A 17,243-nucleotide genomic window follows, 5' to 3' on the forward strand; every position below is an offset into this window, starting at 1 on the left:
TTTGTCTTGATGTGTTTCAGTGGTGAGTTTGGCCTGTGGTTGGATGGAGACCTGTACCACGGCAGGAGTCACTCCTGTAAAACCTTTGGCAACCCCATGCTCTCCAAGAAGGAGGATTTCTATATACAGGACATTGAGATCTGGGCTTTTGAATAACAAAACCCACCACGGGGAAAAAAGAGAAGGACTTAACATCCCTACAATGGCAATGTTGTCTCAAACCTAACTGCACATCACCACCCTGCTCCAACCCACTGTCTGGGGCTCCCGGGACGGAGCCAGCTAAAGGATGTGTGTTGTGCGTTCATACGTTAATACTGCAGTTATAACAGAGCTTTTCTTTGTGAATGACCTTGTGTGTATCTTGTTACAGCTGTGTGCAGCGTCTTTGAGGAGGTGTACTGTCCTGTACTGTACTGTGAGGCATCAGGGGATGTGTGGGTTTGTTAGAGACCGTAGGGATGCCTTGTTGCAGAACCAAGGAGGAGCAATCAGATCGCTCTCTCTGGCCTCAGCAGGAGATGATGTCGGCTCAGGTTTGGGATTGAGAGAGAAACTGCCGTAGTCCAGATTATCTGAATTTTTGAGACACTCAAGGAACCCCGCCCCTCAGAACTTGGTTGAAGTCAGTCAGTAGGATGTTACTATATATGGTGGTACAGGCCTTTAGTGGAGAGATCCAGTAATAAAATGAACAACATGCATTCCTTTGATCTCAGAGACGGTTGAACCTAACGTGGTTCTGATTGGTGTTGAAAAACTGAAGGAAGAATCTCAGCAGGATGTGAGGATGATGATGACACTATTGGGGGTGGAGGGTATTTAACATCTTTGGTTTACTTCTGAGGCAAGAACTCCGTATAGAGTGTTGTGTATTGTAGTCCTCCTATTGTTCACCATCATAGCAAACACCATCACAGCACATAGCTAGAATCAGAATATTACCCATCGTCGTGCTAATAATGTTCTGTTCAGTGGGTGTACTACGTGTGAGTTCAGATACCACCGGCGCCCCTCAGGAGTCGTGTGTACTGTTCGTAGACGGTAATGTGTTGCAATAGATTTGTGGAATATGCAAATTACTGTCATGTGACCTCAAATAATCCAGGTTGGCGCTTTTCCTCGCCTGTCTGTGGCTCTTTATCAGAGAGGACTTGTAAAGCTTTATGTCTTGATCCACAATTGCTTTTCTGGGTATAATTTGAAAAGCCTGAGACGTGGTTAACTGTTTTACATGCATATGACAATTGTATATTATTTATATATATGATTATATATAAATATATTATATATGTTGCTGTTGTGTGACAGTGATCTTTTTGTGCTGATGTTTCAGCTGTTACAAATATAATGTATATTACCCTGTAAATTAATGTTTAAATAGTAGATTTGTTCCTATATAGAAATACATATATGATTGGTGGGTTGCTTCTAGCACTTGAATCCGGTCTAAAAGCGTTATAAACCAGGGTCTTAGACTTCTAGTAGCTGTACAGTACTTTTTGTTTAGAATCATACACATGTTAACTGTTAGTAGAAAGCTTGCTGCTATAATACTAAGGGTAAAGCTAAACTAATGCTCTGTGTAACTGAAGGGGAGTGTTGTTGTCCGGGAGTGAGGAGGCTGAATGTCAAAGAAGAATTTAACTCTCCTCACAAGTTCTGTTGAGTGGTGAGTCTTCATTAGTTGGTAGACTGACTGTTAAGACTGTGGACTAAGAGAAAATATGTACAATTAAACTTCACAGCAGCTTTCCTTCCCCTTTCTGGTCTTCCACACCAGTATTTGTGTCTGTGGAGTCACAAAGAATAACATGGATAAGTCCTCCTAATTATTTTACAGGAACACAATGTATTATTGATGTATAAATTAATAAATAACAATAAAATTGTTGTAACCTGGGACTTGTCTGGGTTTGTATTGCTTTCAATCCCCTCCTTCCAGCATTTGCTTTAACTTTTTGATTGTATATTGAGTGCCACCTAGTGGACATTTGTATTAGTGCTTTTCAGGACTATTGGTCATCACCTCAGTAACATTAATCTAGTTTAATTAAAAAAAGTGGGTCGATTGTAAAGATAATACATCAGTCTCCAAAGGAAGATATTTAACTCCATAATGGCTTATTTATTAAACAAGAAATTAAACCAAATACAATTACAAGTAAATATTCTCACCAACACAGTGCAAAATTGTGTCATGAATTCTTCCCTAATTGCTGAAGAGATGGATGGCGCAGTGGACCATTGGTCAGGGACTTGTTTTGGGGCTGGGCTACATTCAACTATCTCAGGTCCTGAATCAGCTCCCATTTCATTGTGCTATTTGTTTCTGTTGCAACCCTCCCCTCTTCTTCCTCCAGGCACACAGGAGGGTGAATGTGTGTGTCACTTGTGGTTTCTAGACACTGCAATCCTCAGACAGGCATTAAGTCACGCTTTTATTCCAGCAGGTTCTCACAACTGAAGAATCACTTTTTAAACAAGTACCAGAGATGTGTTGGGTGGATCCCTTGTCACAATGTGTAAAAGCCTGGTTTTTTTTTTAAGGCAGGAAAACTATAACTTGGCAAAAGTTAAGGACAGGCGATCTGACTTGAACCAATCAAACAGTTTAATACATAATAATTTGATTGTACATGTACAGTTAAAATAATTGCAAATGCACAAGGGACATACTTTTTCAGAACAAAATAAGGACACCGTTTGGAATAAGGGTAGACAAACAGCCAACTGTGTTTTCTGAGCCGTCATTCACACTCAGCTTCATGTGGAGGAACCAACTGTGTAAGTGCTTCGGGTTGAAAGAAGTCATTGGCATGGAGAGAAGATAGAACACAACCACTGTAGTTTACAAGCAGGAAGGACATGTTTTGTCCTCATGTTCAATTAGCAGCAAAGTGGTTAGACAAGACACCTGTAGTCAGTCCTACTGTATATTCAGCTGGTTATTTGGTCAAATTTGCAATTAAGAGTTGCTAACGCAAACCTCTTATTACGCATTGTCTGTTACACTACGTAAATGCATGGTTGTGATGTAAATTCTGAATATACAAGGCATTACTAAATAATTGTCACCGTCAATTCAGACCTCGTCCTCAGGAGACGTCTTATTGAGCAGACCTTTAGGCAGAGATAAAGACATATGATCAAGGTCAAAGGCTTCAGCACTGAATAATGGTCACTTTAGAGACCTGTACGAGATCCCTGTTGATAGTGATGATAGGATGGTGTAATATTAAAGAGGCTTTACAGATCTTTTGCCTCTAGGGGTGTGCTTGAGACAAAAGGGATCCCTGACCTAAATGGACAGAAACATTGTCCAGAAAATACATCATTGGACAGAAAGTGACATGCCTCCCCACACCCAACGAGTAAAATCATAAATTGTTGGCCTAAAACTAAGTGGTTTCATAGAAATCATACATACAGACAAAATGACTTGACAGTTAACTACACTTTCATAGTGTATCTTTAGGTCACTGTACTGTTTGTATGTCATGTCACCATAAGGCTGGTGGTGTGTGTGTTCTCCACCAGGGGTCAGTGATGGCACTGCTCAGTAAACGTATTCACTAGAAACTAAATGGAAGAAAACAGGCAGAAACAGGGTAGGGGAAAACCTGAACTTCTACGTATTCCATTGCAAAATGTTTTGCCACGTTTGTGCACTAATGAATACGACCCTGTTGTCTAAGGCTGGTGTGCGTTCCACCGGGTTAAGGCTCAGATTAGATCACTGCTCAGTACACCAGGTACTTGAACTCAGAGTAGATGAGGGGAAACATGATGGTACAGGCGCGGTACAGGATAGCTCCACTCGTGAATAAGGCTCGGGGTTTGGTGAACCACGACTCAGACTTGAAGCTGTAGTAGATGGCATACAAGGCCACGGCAAAGAAGTGTCCAATCAGAGTCATCGGACGGGGCGTCAACCTGGGAATAGAATGGATTGAGAGCTAATTAAAACCATGGAGGATTGATTGATTGATTGATTGATTGATTGATTGATTGATTGATTGATTGATTGATTGAATTTGATCATTAATAGTAGTAGGCAGCCCAAGCAGTGAGACAACGTTACATACATAACATATTATTGAGGATAAAAACACAGTAAGGGCTGAAGGCTTATTTCCAATGTGGTCCTCTAATGTCTATACAGGTGCACATACAATATACATTTATATACACTGAGTGTACAAAACATTAGAAACACCTGCTCTTTCCATGACATAGACTGACCAGGTGATTCCAGGTGAAAGCTATGATCCCTTACTGATGTCACCTGTTAAATCCACTTCAAATCAGTGTAGATGAAGGGGAGGAGACAGGTTAAAGAAGGATTTTAAAGCCTTGAGACAATTGAGATATGGATTGTGTATGTGTAACATTCAGAGGGTGAATGGGCAAAACAAAAGATTTAAGCGTCTATGAATGGGGTATGGTAGTAGATGTCAGGCGCACCAGTTTGAGTGTCAAGAACTGCAATGCTGCTGGGTTTTTCACACTCAACAGTTTCCCGTGTGTATCAATAATTGTCCACCACCCAAAGGACATCTAGTCAACTTGACACAACTGTGGGAAGCATTGGAGTCAACATGGGTCAGCATCCCTGTGCAACGCTTTCAACACCTTGTAAAGTCCATACCCCCAACGAATTGAAGCTGTTCTGAGAGCAAAAGGGGGTGCAACTCAATATTAGGAAGGTGTTCCTATTGTTTTGTACACGCTGTGAATATTTTACATACATATCTTTTTTGATATTTTTTGAATGGGGAATATTGCATTGACATACACAGTCAAGGATCAACTGTAACAGTTTTGAAGTGTGTCGAACACATTAGTGAGACTCACACTGAGAGAAGACCAATGGGACCGTTGACACACTCCCCACCCAGCTTGAAGTAAAGGAAGCATGCCTTTCTCAGCTGGTGGAGAGAATCTGAAAAGACACAAACACCAAACAGCTCATATGAATATGCATGTCAGCCATAAAGGAGATTATGCTAAATGGTACAGTATATCTCTATACCCTGCTAGTAAAATCCAAGGCTTAACACAAAAAATAATTTCAGCAGAAATCATTTATGCTGAATATCTCCTAAATTTGCCTCTCTGTTTGCTATAATCGCCCTAGCTAAGTGTTGAGTGTCAGTAATTTGACGTATACGGACATGTACTGAGAAAAAGTACTGGACCGTTAGAAAACAAATGATTGAAGTAGAGACGTTGGTAACAATTTAATGAAATCCTACAGGTATAGTGCATTATGATGTCGTTATAATGCACCAAAAGACTTGGCATAACCACGTATGTATGACTTTATTCTATCCATCCTGTGTTGGCAGGGGATAGTTAAAAGGACAGAAAAGGAGACTCACTGTCTGTTGCAGCAAACAACTCGTACAGGGCTTGAGCCAACACATTCACCACAAAGGAATGTGATGACTTGCGTTCCCAGTGGAATTTTTTCTTTGCCTATTTTGAAAAAAAAAAAAAATACCATGTTTTACATTTCAGCCTTATGCAGTAAATCCTAACATTGCTCTGTAACTATTCCTTTGACTACTACAACACTGTGGATTACAGAAACAATATGCCCTGTGCCGCACATAAAAAAAACTCCCTAACGTTCTGTGGTAGCAGGTGATTGCAATGCAATATGGACCCACATTCCACAAAACAACAATACACATTCCAACCAAGGCCATTCAGACAGTGATAATGTGTGTGGTGGAGTCTGGTCTGGTGGAAGCGCTGCTGACTCCGGACCACATATCCCCCTGGTCGGCCATTCTGTCTGAACCCCTCTACTGTCTATTCCTTCTCTGTAATACCCAGTGTCCAATCATGAACATAATACTGACTGTAAGTCACTCTGGATAAGATGGCCAAAATGTAATGGAAATGTAATAATGATAATAAAGGGAGATGAGATTAGGGATGTGAGTTTACCTGGAGCATGGCTGTGTTGTCGTACAGGTCAGGGATGTTCTTCATCAGGCTCCTCCAGATCAGGACGTCGTTGAGGGCCACACTCATCCCTCCTCCGGTCAGAGGGTGTCTCATGTTGTAGGCGTCACCCAGCAGGAGCACACCTGGAACAGGACAAAGGCCCATGTTATTGCCAGTCCACACCTCACTAACATTACACATTTACACTGCTAGAGGGACCATCTTTTTCAGAACAATATCTGATCTGGTCAGGCTTTTAATCTACTTAGCTAAAGATAAAAATGTTTATCGACCATGCATTGAACTCTCCAAGGTTGCGTTCCAAATGGGACCCTATTCCATTTGCCATTTGGGACACAGCCCAACACTGTGGTCAGTACTTGTGTCCTACCTGGCTTGTTGACTGGGGACGGAGGCAGGAAGCTTGCTGGCATAGACCTCAGCCGGTCATTCTGCAGAGCCACCATGAACGGCTCCTTTAGGTGTTCTAGAGAAGAGACAACAGAGTCAGGTCAGAGGTCACACATTCATCACCACAAAGATGGGTGGATAAAGAATTTAAATCAACACAGAGTGAATATCAACCCATAATGCCGTCATTTACTCTTCGTGTGTTGAAGCTCTCAAGCACATATTCATGTGGGTGCTTTACATTGGTGGTGGATATGGTTAGTTTGCCCTTAAGTCTCACGAGGCCCGAGGCCATCCTTCCATCCCTCCATCCCCATCCTCCACCTCCCCTCCATCCCTCCATCCCCTCCCTCCATCCTTCCATCCCTCCATCCCCATCCTTCCATCCCTCCATCCCTCCATCCTCCATCCCTCCATCCTTCCATCCCTCCATCCTCCATCCTTCCATCCCTCCATCCTTCCATCCCTCCATCCCTCCATCCTTCCATCCCTCCATCCTTCCATCCCTCCATCCCTCCATCCCTCCATCCTTCCATCCCTCCACCTCCTCCCTCCATCCCTCCATCCTTCCATCCCTCCATCCTTCCATCCCTCCATCCCTCCATCCTTCCATCCCTCCATCCCTCCATCCTTCCATCCCTCCATCCCTCCATCCCTCCATCCTTCCATCCTTCCATCCCTCCATCCTTCCATCCCTCCATCCCTCCATCCTTCCATCCCTCCATCCCTCCATCCTTCCATCCTTCCATCCCTCCATCCTTCCATCCCTCCATCCCTCCATCCTTCCATCCCTCCATCCCTCCATCCTTCCATCCCTCCATCCCTCCATCCTTCCATCCCTCCATCCCTCCATCCTTCCATCCCTCCATCCCTCCATCCCTCCATACGGCAGGGTAGCCTAGTGGTTAGCGCGTAGGACTAGTAACTGAAAGGTTGTAAGATCGAATCCCTGAGCTGACAAGGTAAAATCTGTTGTTCTGCCCCTGAACAAGGCAGTTAACCCACTGGTCTCAAGGCCGTCATTGTAAATAAGAATTTGTTCTTAACTGACTTGCCTAGTTAAATAAAGGTAAAAAATATATATAAATAAATAAAATACAATGTAAAGGGCGTTGAACACATGGGAAAGCTATGCTGTTTAAATCTCTATACTGTATACCCTAAATTCCTTACCTGGTAGTTGTGGGTGTATTTTCTCAGCCATGTACTCAGTGAGGTTCCTGGGCATCTCTCCCCTGATGTCCACCAGAACCCTGGTGTCTGAGGAGGAGATCTGGTAGATGAGGACAGGGCTGGGGTTGGCCAGGACCAGCTCAGCATGGTGGGGCTTGAACTGGGGAGAGTTCTGACCACGACAGGAGAGGACAGAAAGGAAATACATTAGTCTGACTGCATTTTAATAATTGTTTGGTTGGTTGGTAAAAAGTGTCTGCTAAATGCCATATGTTAGTTGGTTGGTCGGTCGGTTCGATTCACTCGTTCGTTCATTCGTTCATTCATTCATTCATTCATTCATTCATTCATTCATTCAATATAATACTTGAACAAACCTTCATGATACATCCAACAAAGTGAGAGGAGGTCTGGGCCTTCCCAGCTACAAGGCTCTTCCTGAACTTTGAGAAGCAGCCGTCAGCTACTACAGTTACTGCTGCATGGACCTCCTATGGGACAGGTTAACACAATTACATCAGTTAGAAACACATCTGTTACACTGCTTGTCTTATCAATGGATCCTGCTGAACTGCTAATCAATAGGTGTAAATACTATCAAGTGTAATTGTAAGTATCAGCAGGGGGCTATTTTACACAACAACGGCTATCTGGAGAGTAACAGAGTATAAGCTGCATCGCAAGCTTAGAGTTGACCTTTGTGTCTCCTGTCTCCTTGTCCCTGTACTGCACTCCTGTCACACAGCCATCCTCTTCCTCCAGGCTGGACACAGTGCCTTCTATGAGCGTAACACTAGGGGAGAGCAAAATACCAGTTATTAAGAAACAGTAGTTATAGTGATGGAATTAATAGAGACAGGTTCTTCTGAACACATGACCTGACAAGGAAAAACATAATCAGCCTATAAGAACTAAACCCTGGAGTTGGTCCTGGTCAAGTCATGTGGTCGGGAAAAGAAAAGTGTGGCCCTAGTGATAGTAATGACATGTCCAACAGGTATAGTGAAGGTTCTCTCCCAGCCTTACTTTGGCTCAGCGAGGGCGGCTCTGCGCAGGCCCATGATAAAGCGTCCGTGGTGGAAGGCCCTGCCACACTGGATACTGCTGTCTGCCTGGGGATATGGGATCTCCACCTCTGTGCTGCTCTCGATGTCATGAATCACATAGCCGTTCACCATGTGGGCATCCAGCCCCTCCACTGAACCTGAGAGGAGAGCCCAGGGTTAGGCAAGGGTGATGAAACACGTTTCATTATTCATTTAACTCAGGTCTTTAGTGTCAAAAAGGAATGTCTTTACATTAAATAGGGACTTGGGTGTCTTTGCTACAGTTTGTTTTGTCCCACTTTAAACAAACCACTTTTAAAGCCTTCATTAGGGTCTTTATTAAGTTGTCATAAGCCCTATATAGGTCCTGCAGTGAGCCTTGCTCGTTGAGCACAGCCACCATTTAATGCAAGGGCTTGTTGCGAGTCAGCCCATTGGTTGTTTTCCCCACGCTATCACCTTTTTACACGTAGACCCCACACTAAAAGATCTCTAGTCCATGCTCCAGAGACCACTCACCCTCCATTCCCAGTTCTCGCAGGGCCCTGTATCCACCAGGCTGCAGCAGCTCTCCCACTATCCTGTCAGGCTCCTTCAGGTCCCTCTCTATCACAGTGACCCTCCTGCCATCCCGGGCCAGCACTGCAGCCATGGCCGACCCCAGGACTCCCGCCCCTACTATGATCACATCCGGCTCCTGAGATGCAGGAGAGTCCCCTGCTGCTGGGGGGCTCTCCACGGCTGAGGAACACACTCTTTTCCTCCTGCCACCTCCCTGTTAAGAGAGAAAGCTAGGAGGTTTTTTTTTTTTACCATAGGTCAAAAAAATTAGTCTTTGCACTATAATTGGACACTATTTTATTGTGTATAGTGTATAATGAAGTAGGCCAACGGGTGAGAATAATAATCTTATTATTCTAGTTTATTTCTTGTTTTTGTTTTTCAACAGATTCTACAGTTATTATTACTCACCTTCTTTGAAGCGCTCTCTCCACTCCTGTGCCTGACAGCTGAGGGTTTCGGTATAAATGTATTGATGACCGGTAGGGATAATACAAGTTCCAGCGGTACTTGTAGAATTTGGGGTACCTTGCATGTATGTCCGTGGTACCTGACATAGGATAGCAGCATCCCCACTGCCAAGAACACTACAGCCGCCAGGATTATCTCTTTGTGAGCATACTCCAAAACTGCGTCGCATTTCTTATAAATGTAGGTGAAACTTGCAATTCCAAGAAAAGTCCACATATTTATTCTATTATTAAACTAGGCTACTTGAAATGAATAGGCTAACTCATTCAATAAATCACCACTGCTCGGAATGTTTCCTAACCTATAACCTGAAACTAAATTGCAAAAACAAAAAGTAGCCGAGATCATGGAATAAAGTGCGCAATAAAATCTCATCACAGTTCAACAGTTATTATTTCAAAAATAGCAAATATTCTATATACTGGCGTAGACTATTGAGCATCCTATTTCAGTTGCTTTAGCAGATCGTAGGCCTAGTAATATTTCAAATCTATCCGTTAATCAAAAAGAAAAGTATTCAAAACCATGACAATTATTCCACCCGACATTTCAGATGGTTTCAGAAGATGCTAAATATTATATGATAATGAGATAGGTAGGAACGTCGGGTTCGCAGGTTTGGTGTCCCGCCCTCTCTGTATCTGAACCGTCCAATCAGGAACAGCACATCGGTGAGCAGAGCTCACGCTATCTGGCCATTGGTCAATCCTCGGCTGCTGGTTGGAGCGCTGGCTGAGAGAGGGTAGTATGATATGATGTCACTGGAAAGGTGTCTATGGACCAGTTTCTGTGTTTGCGAACATCGCCTCATGAGGGCGATACGCGAAAGTTGGTGGCAGATCAAGGGGAAGTTCTTATAGAACACAGGGGAAAAGAGCCTACATTTACATGTTGCTTATGAGTGCATTTCATACTACTTTTGGATTATAATTGGATTTTTAAGCCTTGTATGAATGTCCTGCTTAATAATAATGCTTGTGTCATCATCGCAAATCAACTGCATTATACTTTAAAAAAAAAAACACTTCAACTTCAACCAGTAAAATGGCTTTTGCTACAGCCTATATCAATGAGCGTTAGCATTCTAGCTAACAACTGCTGCATCCAAAATAGCTATTTAGCAAATATCACAACCAAATAATCTTAGCGACTGTTCAAGCAAGAATCACAACATAATTGTAAACTGATGAGAACCCCAAAAAGTTACTTTGTTTAGAAGTAATACAAACGTAAATGTAGGCTATGTTGAATGCGTTCAGATGGCGATGGCTTTCTTACTGTCAGTGTGTCGTATACTGGAAAGGTGTCTATCGGTCTACAATTTTACACTATGGAGGAAGTTACCAAACCGGTTCACAGTCAGTACTCTTTGCCAGACATAGGAAATAACTCTTATGGATTGTGTTACATACCGGTATTTTGTCTTGGGGTGATTATGTAGATACGTAGGATTGTGCGGATATCAATACAAACATGTATTTTATTTCAGAGGCCATCCGGGTGTATCGTCGGACAGGGCCACAGTGTCTCTCGACCTCTCAAGGCTAAGCCTTCAGTTTTTATGCTGCAATAGTTTATGTGTTGGGGGGCCAGGGTCAGTCTGTTATATCAGGAGTATTTCTCCTGTCTCATCCGGTGTCCTGTGTGAATTTAAGTATGCTCCCTCTAATTCTCTCGCTCTTTTGTCTCTGTTTTAGACTCTCTCTACCGCACCTGCTGTCTCTTACTCTGAATGATTGGCTATGAAAAGCCAACTGACATTTACTCCTGAGGTGCTGTCCTGTTGCACCCTCTACAACCACTGTGATTATTATTATCTGACCCAGCTGGTCATCTATGAACGTTTGAACATCTTGGCCATGTTCTGGTATAATATCCACCCAGCATAGCCAGAAGAGGACTGGCCACCCCTCAGAGCCTGGTTCTTCTCTGGGTTTCTTCCCAGGTTCTGGCCTTTCTAGGGAGTTTTTCCTAGCCACTGTGCTTCTACATCTGCATTGCTTGCTGTTTGGGGTTTTAGGCTGGGTTTCTGTACAGCACTTTGTGACATTGGCTGATGTAAAAAGGGCTTTATAAATTTGATTGATTGATTTATGTTGGGCAGCCTTATTAAATATTGTATAAAGTTTTTTTGAAAGTCTTTTTGCCAAGACATCAACCTTTTAAATGTTACTCTAACATTAGAAGCTAAGAAGCAACACTATATATATTTATTTTAATAACTATAATAGTAATGCAAAGCACTGACACAATAGGGTTTGCTTCTTTTTATTCAACTCCAGTATGAAAAACTGATCAATTAATTAATTCCTTCATTAATTCAGTATTTGAAATACCATGTAATTTATACTAAATTAAATTCATATTTCTGGTCTTTACCATTGATGGCCTCACAATCTAATCATATGTCAACATTACAGGAGTGTGCATTAAAATAGTCCACATTCACAAGACTCCTCCACTGATTCATTCTTGATACTATAACTGTTATAATAGTTTGTCACGTGAAACTATATCACTCTCTAAGCATACTGTTATGAAAGGTCTGGATGGACACTATACCACTCAGGACATGGGGTTTCATGGTCAAACAAGTCTTCACCACATGTCTTCACAGGTAGTGGTTAAGGACTGTTTCATATTTCTCCTGTTTGCCTGATGTGACTTTGGGCTCCCCATTTTGCTTGACAAAGTCCTGAGAATAAACAACAAAAACTGCCATTAACATTAACTGCCATTAACATGTAACAGTGTTGTTACAAACACATGAGTGCTGTAGAGATGGTACTATGTTGTTATTCCACTAGTGACCTCACCTCCAGCTCCTCCAATGAGGTGCTGCCATCCTCTACTTTCTGACCAATACCATGGCTGAAGCTCATGTAGCGCTCCTGTCAGAAGACAGCGATGTTGTGTGGAAAAGCTTATATAGTTTGAGCTTAGCTAGCTAATACATAAGCATTCTTTAGCACAGATAGTACATTTTGTCTCCTTGCAATGCCAACATACCTGGTAAAATAAGGTTAAGTGCATGAATGAATGAATGAATATATTCATTTATATATTGTCTTAGTACCTTGACCATCCCAGTGATTAAGTGATTACGTGAACGAATGAAAATTATGCCTCATTACTTTGACCATGCTGGTGATAACTCCTTCCTCTATGATCCTGACTGCGTTCCTCAGGCCGCGTGCGAAGGCGTCCATGGCTCCAATGTGGGCTATGAACAGGTCCTCCAGGTCCGTGGACTCCCTACGCACCTTAGCATCGAAGTTCAGACCCCCCGGCTGCAGACCACCCTGCTCTATCACAGTCTGGGGAGGATAAAACAATGCATTTTCTTATGTTCTTTCTGCTGACGTTCTGATAGGTATCATAATGAAATAACTGTTTATTAGTAATTGTGTGTGTGTGTGTGTCCATTATCTCCTATGTCACCTTCATTATCATGGTGGTGTTCCTGATGTCCATGGGGAACTGGTCTGTGTCCCAGCCCAGGTCAGGAGAACCTGTGTTGGAGTCCACAGAGCCCAGCATGCCAAACCTACACACCAGAACAACAGGCTTATTAGGTTAACTGGACTGGAACATCCAGATTACCAGGAATGACGTCAACTACCCAGTCCAAAAAATACCACTAACCCCTACCCCCTATGCACTTCTGAAAGGTGTAAGAAATATGGTGAAAATTATACCTCCCCTATCATTACATCTACCCTATCAGAGGGCAAGGTGGAGCATTAACATATTGATTCGACCTATCCAATCTCTTCAGACCTACACAAGTCCATCAAGGTAGAGAGCAGGGGATAGGGGGTCGGTTTGGGAAACGTGAAAGTCAACATGGCGACTTACACGGAGGCCATGATGACGTCGTGTTCATAGGAATGCCCAGCTAGAGTGGTGTGGTTGGGTTCGATGTTCAGCTTGAAGTGGCTGTCCAGTTCATAATGCTTCAGGAAGCCTATGACACTCATTGCATCTATAAAAAGGTGAAACAGCAACATGTACAAAGAGATGTAACATGGAAATGAAAGGCGTCAGAGATTTTCTAGCATCTAATTTTTAGATGTGGTTAGTAATGCAGATAAACTAACTCTTGAGGGCCTCCATAGTTCAACAGTAACCACATAGTATATCCTTACAATGTGTACATTATGTTAATGTTGTGTTATACACCTAAAAGCCTTACCATAGTCGTATTGATGTTTGCATGGCTCTTTGGGCTTGGGTTCAATGAGGAACTGGCACTTCAACCCTATCTTCTCCTTGTACTCTGATATACAAAAACACAATCAGGTTATCATCTGAAAATGGTAGGTGACAGTTAAAAGTTGGTACAGTATTATGGTAACAATGTATTACACACACAGCAGTGCTAGCTACTTACTGACAGCCATTTTGAAAAAGTTTGCCATATGTTTCAGTTCAGCGCCAACATCAGTGTTGTGTATCGAGTAAAAACCCTCCCTGCCGCCCCAGAAGACTGCACAAGGAGACAAAAATACATGCATAGGTTAGGTGGTGGCAAAGACAGGGTCAGTGAAATCATGGTGGTTAATTATGAGATATTATTTATTCTCTCATCTCACCAAAGTTCTCTGCTCCCAGCTTCTTAGCTACATCCAGTCCTTTCTTCACCTGGGCCCCAGCATAGGCCAAAACATGGCAGTCAGGGTTGGTTGCTGCTCCATTCATGTACCTATGGTATTAGCAATAAATACAACATTAATTAAAATAAATGTAGGCTCCAAGTCGAATGGCAAAGAGATGGCTTCATCGTGAAAGATGGACAATTAGACATAAATATTGTGAAAAACAATGCATATAGCCAATAATATACAATATATCCTCTATTATACAGCCTACAACAGATTATCATCTCTTCCACTTTGAAGTGTAAAAATAACCTTTGGAGTGTAAAAATGACTAAGGTTGATGAGGAAAGCTGACCTTGAGTGAGCAAACAGATTGCAGGTGACCCACAGCACCTTGACCCCAGTCCTATTCTGCAGCTGCAGGGCCAGGTCTGTCATCTCATCCAGGTTGCTGTTGGACTCCTCCAGAGTGCTTCCCTCAGGGGACATGTCCCTATACAACAGGATGGATAAGAGGGTAACATAGATCAGTTAGTATACAGTTAGATCAAGCATCTTGGACGGTGCAACTTCTTCAAGGCATAAATGGCCACTCTATCCATGTCTCTACCGACTACCAAGAAGATGAATTGATTTGACACTATAGGAACAATGTGACAATACCTGTCATGAAAGGTGTAGTACTTCACCTGAAAAGAACATACACATGAATCTATATGGTTTACATGTTTTTTTTTTAAAGCTGTACATTCTTAAAGACAAAATATTAAAGGTACAGTATTTGGGTGGAAGTTCACTCACACCAAGTTTGGTGAAGAACTCAAAGGCTGCATGGAGTCTCTTCTTGGCACATTCCATGGGGGTAGCACCCTCATTCCAGGGTCTGTGTAGTGTCTGGAACCCAAAAGGGTCAGCACCTGGTAGTGGGTCGAATGGAGGAAAACCAAATACATCACATGAAGTCATCGTGACAGACCCATGATGAGAGATCGGGGTTGTTTTTTTGATGAAAGAGACCGTGCTTTATTGAATTAAATGTACAAATGTTTCTGTCGTCTATGTACAGTATAAATGAGAGTGACCTGAAGCAATCAATGTGTGTTTGTGAACATTCATTACCAGTCCCACAGAAGGAGTGCCAGTAACAGACAGAGAATCTCAGCCAGTCCTCCATATTTCTGCCCAGCAGCACCTGCACAGGTAAACAGTTACATGAAGCCTGCTGGGAAAACCTCAGGTGGGATCATTCAGGTGTGTAAAGGAGGTGGAGTCTCACTGTGCAACAGGAAGACACCTGACACACACAGCTCTTCTTTCGTGTTTGCCACACCTACTTCTTCTGCATTGTAGTGTTGGAAACACAAGACGTTTCGAGCTCCAGCGTTGGGTACATATGGAATCTTCGGAATACCTGTGTGATACATTAATCTCGGTTAACCCAGAACTAAAGTCTCGCACAGTGTTTGATTTGGGAATGAGCTCACCGGAGCTGAGTACCGGCACCTCAAATGTTGTACTGCTTGAGCTCCTGTTCCTCTTATAGAATATTGTCTCAAAAGTATTGTGGCGCTGCTGCGCCTAAATATAAACACTACCGGCACCCAAAATGAGTACCGGTGTTGTGCCGAAAGTGCCGTTTTCGAGGATGTTTCAAGTGTATTAGTCTATTAGTAAATCTCTCCCATGTCATATTCGACTAGTAGTTGTTCTGAAATGTTTATTGCTTGCCTACATTTTACTCCCTCCTCTATGTTTAATATAACACACATACATTAATTATTCATTTCAGTTGCCTATCCTGACGTGAAGTTTGTTCAATAGAAAGTATTTGACTCTGATGTGTGCCGCAGAAAGTATTTGACTCTAGTGACAAAATTAAGGAAATTAGAAGGGGGAGATTTTGTCAAGGCCATTTTCAAGGCCATTTCGGCAGGCAAGAAAATGGCCATGCCGAACCCCCCCCCCCCCCCTTCAAATTTCCTGAATTTTGTTGCTAGAGTCAAATACTTTATATAGAACAAACTTCACGTCAGGATAGGCAACCGAAATTAATATATGTGTGTTATATTAAACATAAAGGGAGTAAAATGTAGGCAAGCAATAAACATTTCAGAACAACTACTAGTCGAATGAGACATGGGAGAGATGACGAATTTTAGCAAAGAGATTTATTTATAGACTAATACAAATAGCCAAAACGAAAACTGCAGACATTACCAGGGCCTCCCCCGCGGTCAAACCGCTTTAAAAAAAGACAATGAAACGCAGCCTAACGTGATCATTGAAGGACACAAATAAAAAATGCTTCTGCTACTAAGATCAGTGAAATATAAGCTAAACTGACAACGGAGTGAAGAGCAGACTCAAGCAAATATAAAACATTGCCTTGGAAAATCGGGTTTCCCTGCTAATATTGCAGAAACTTCATATTTATAAAGCATCTAACTGCCATGCACGACGAAAAACAACTTCAGTTATTGTTTGGTGACTGCATGCAACTTCCAATCTCAGCTCTTGTTTGCATGGTCAATTGCCACTGACTTAAAGCCTATATAAAACCGATATTGAGGAAGAAGTGTGCTATAATTGAAGCAAAGAATGATTACCAGCAAAGAATTCTGTTTCCATAGCCATGTCAAACACTTTTAAGAGTTTTCCCCTTGAAGTTCCACTTTGTCTTGAACGAAAATAAGAAACGCAATCTTCACATCTACCACAAGGTGTCTCTGGTAACCAGCAGAACACTAACCGTTTAAGATTTTTGTCAAAATAGTATTTTTTGGTCCCGTTTGACAGCATCAAACCGCCTTTCAAAAACCCACAAACTAGTCAGCTCTATCGCCGTCTTCTTTGGTCAACGCTAACTGTCATTCCCAAATTCCGTGGTAGACTTTGGATCTGATAGGCTAATCTATGCATTGCAACATTATTGCAGTCATTCACATTGTACGACTTCTTTAGGGCTCCATTTACTAGTAGCTAGATTATGAAGACAAACAGGACTATGACTGGGTGCATCTCG

At 42.4% G+C, this 17,243-nt stretch overlaps 3 protein-coding genes across 10 annotated transcripts in view; 1 reads left to right on the forward strand and 2 right to left on the reverse strand.

Moving 5' to 3' along the window:
* LOC100194674 (oxidation resistance protein 1) overlaps positions 1-1,903 on the forward strand; it is a 157,293-nt gene extending 155,390 nt beyond the window's left edge. For all 8 annotated transcript variants that reach the window (XM_045718572.2, XM_082975409.1, XM_082975411.1 and 5 more), the window contains one exon: positions 21-1,903. In XM_045718572.2, the coding sequence (XP_045574528.2) occupies positions 21-156 (136 nt within the window). In that variant the 3' untranslated portion in view covers positions 157-1,903. The remainder of the gene's footprint in view (positions 1-20) is intronic.
* Positions 1,904-2,596: 693 nt separating this feature from the next.
* On the reverse strand, positions 2,597-10,698 carry LOC106605546 (squalene monooxygenase). Its single transcript, XM_014201332.3, has 11 exons — positions 9,561-10,698; positions 9,108-9,363; positions 8,569-8,746; positions 8,239-8,335; positions 7,920-8,033; positions 7,543-7,714; positions 6,350-6,445; positions 5,959-6,101; positions 5,385-5,481; positions 4,858-4,945; positions 2,597-3,936 (listed from the first exon to the last, which is right to left on the reverse strand). The coding sequence occupies exons 1-11, from the start codon at positions 9,834-9,836 to the stop codon at positions 3,744-3,746; spliced, it is 1,710 nt and encodes a 569-aa protein (XP_014056807.3). The 5' UTR covers positions 9,837-10,698; the 3' UTR covers positions 2,597-3,743.
* Positions 10,699-11,872: 1,174 nt separating this feature from the next.
* On the reverse strand, positions 11,873-17,136 carry LOC106605545 (xylose isomerase). Its single transcript, XM_014201331.3, has 14 exons — positions 16,828-17,136; positions 15,556-15,632; positions 15,341-15,413; positions 15,023-15,138; positions 14,885-14,910; positions 14,577-14,714; positions 14,216-14,325; positions 14,014-14,109; positions 13,816-13,899; positions 13,479-13,605; positions 13,062-13,167; positions 12,755-12,937; positions 12,437-12,511; positions 11,873-12,315 (listed from the first exon to the last, which is right to left on the reverse strand). The coding sequence occupies exons 1-14, from the start codon at positions 17,018-17,020 to the stop codon at positions 12,232-12,234; spliced, it is 1,488 nt and encodes a 495-aa protein (XP_014056806.1). The 5' UTR covers positions 17,021-17,136; the 3' UTR covers positions 11,873-12,231.
* Between the last annotated feature and the right edge of the window lie 107 nt (positions 17,137-17,243).

Source organism: Salmo salar, chromosome 05 (genome assembly GCF_965601325.2).
Source record: "Salmo salar chromosome 05, fSalSal1, whole genome shotgun sequence".
Classification (NCBI taxonomy): domain Eukaryota; kingdom Metazoa; phylum Chordata; class Actinopteri; order Salmoniformes; family Salmonidae; genus Salmo; species Salmo salar.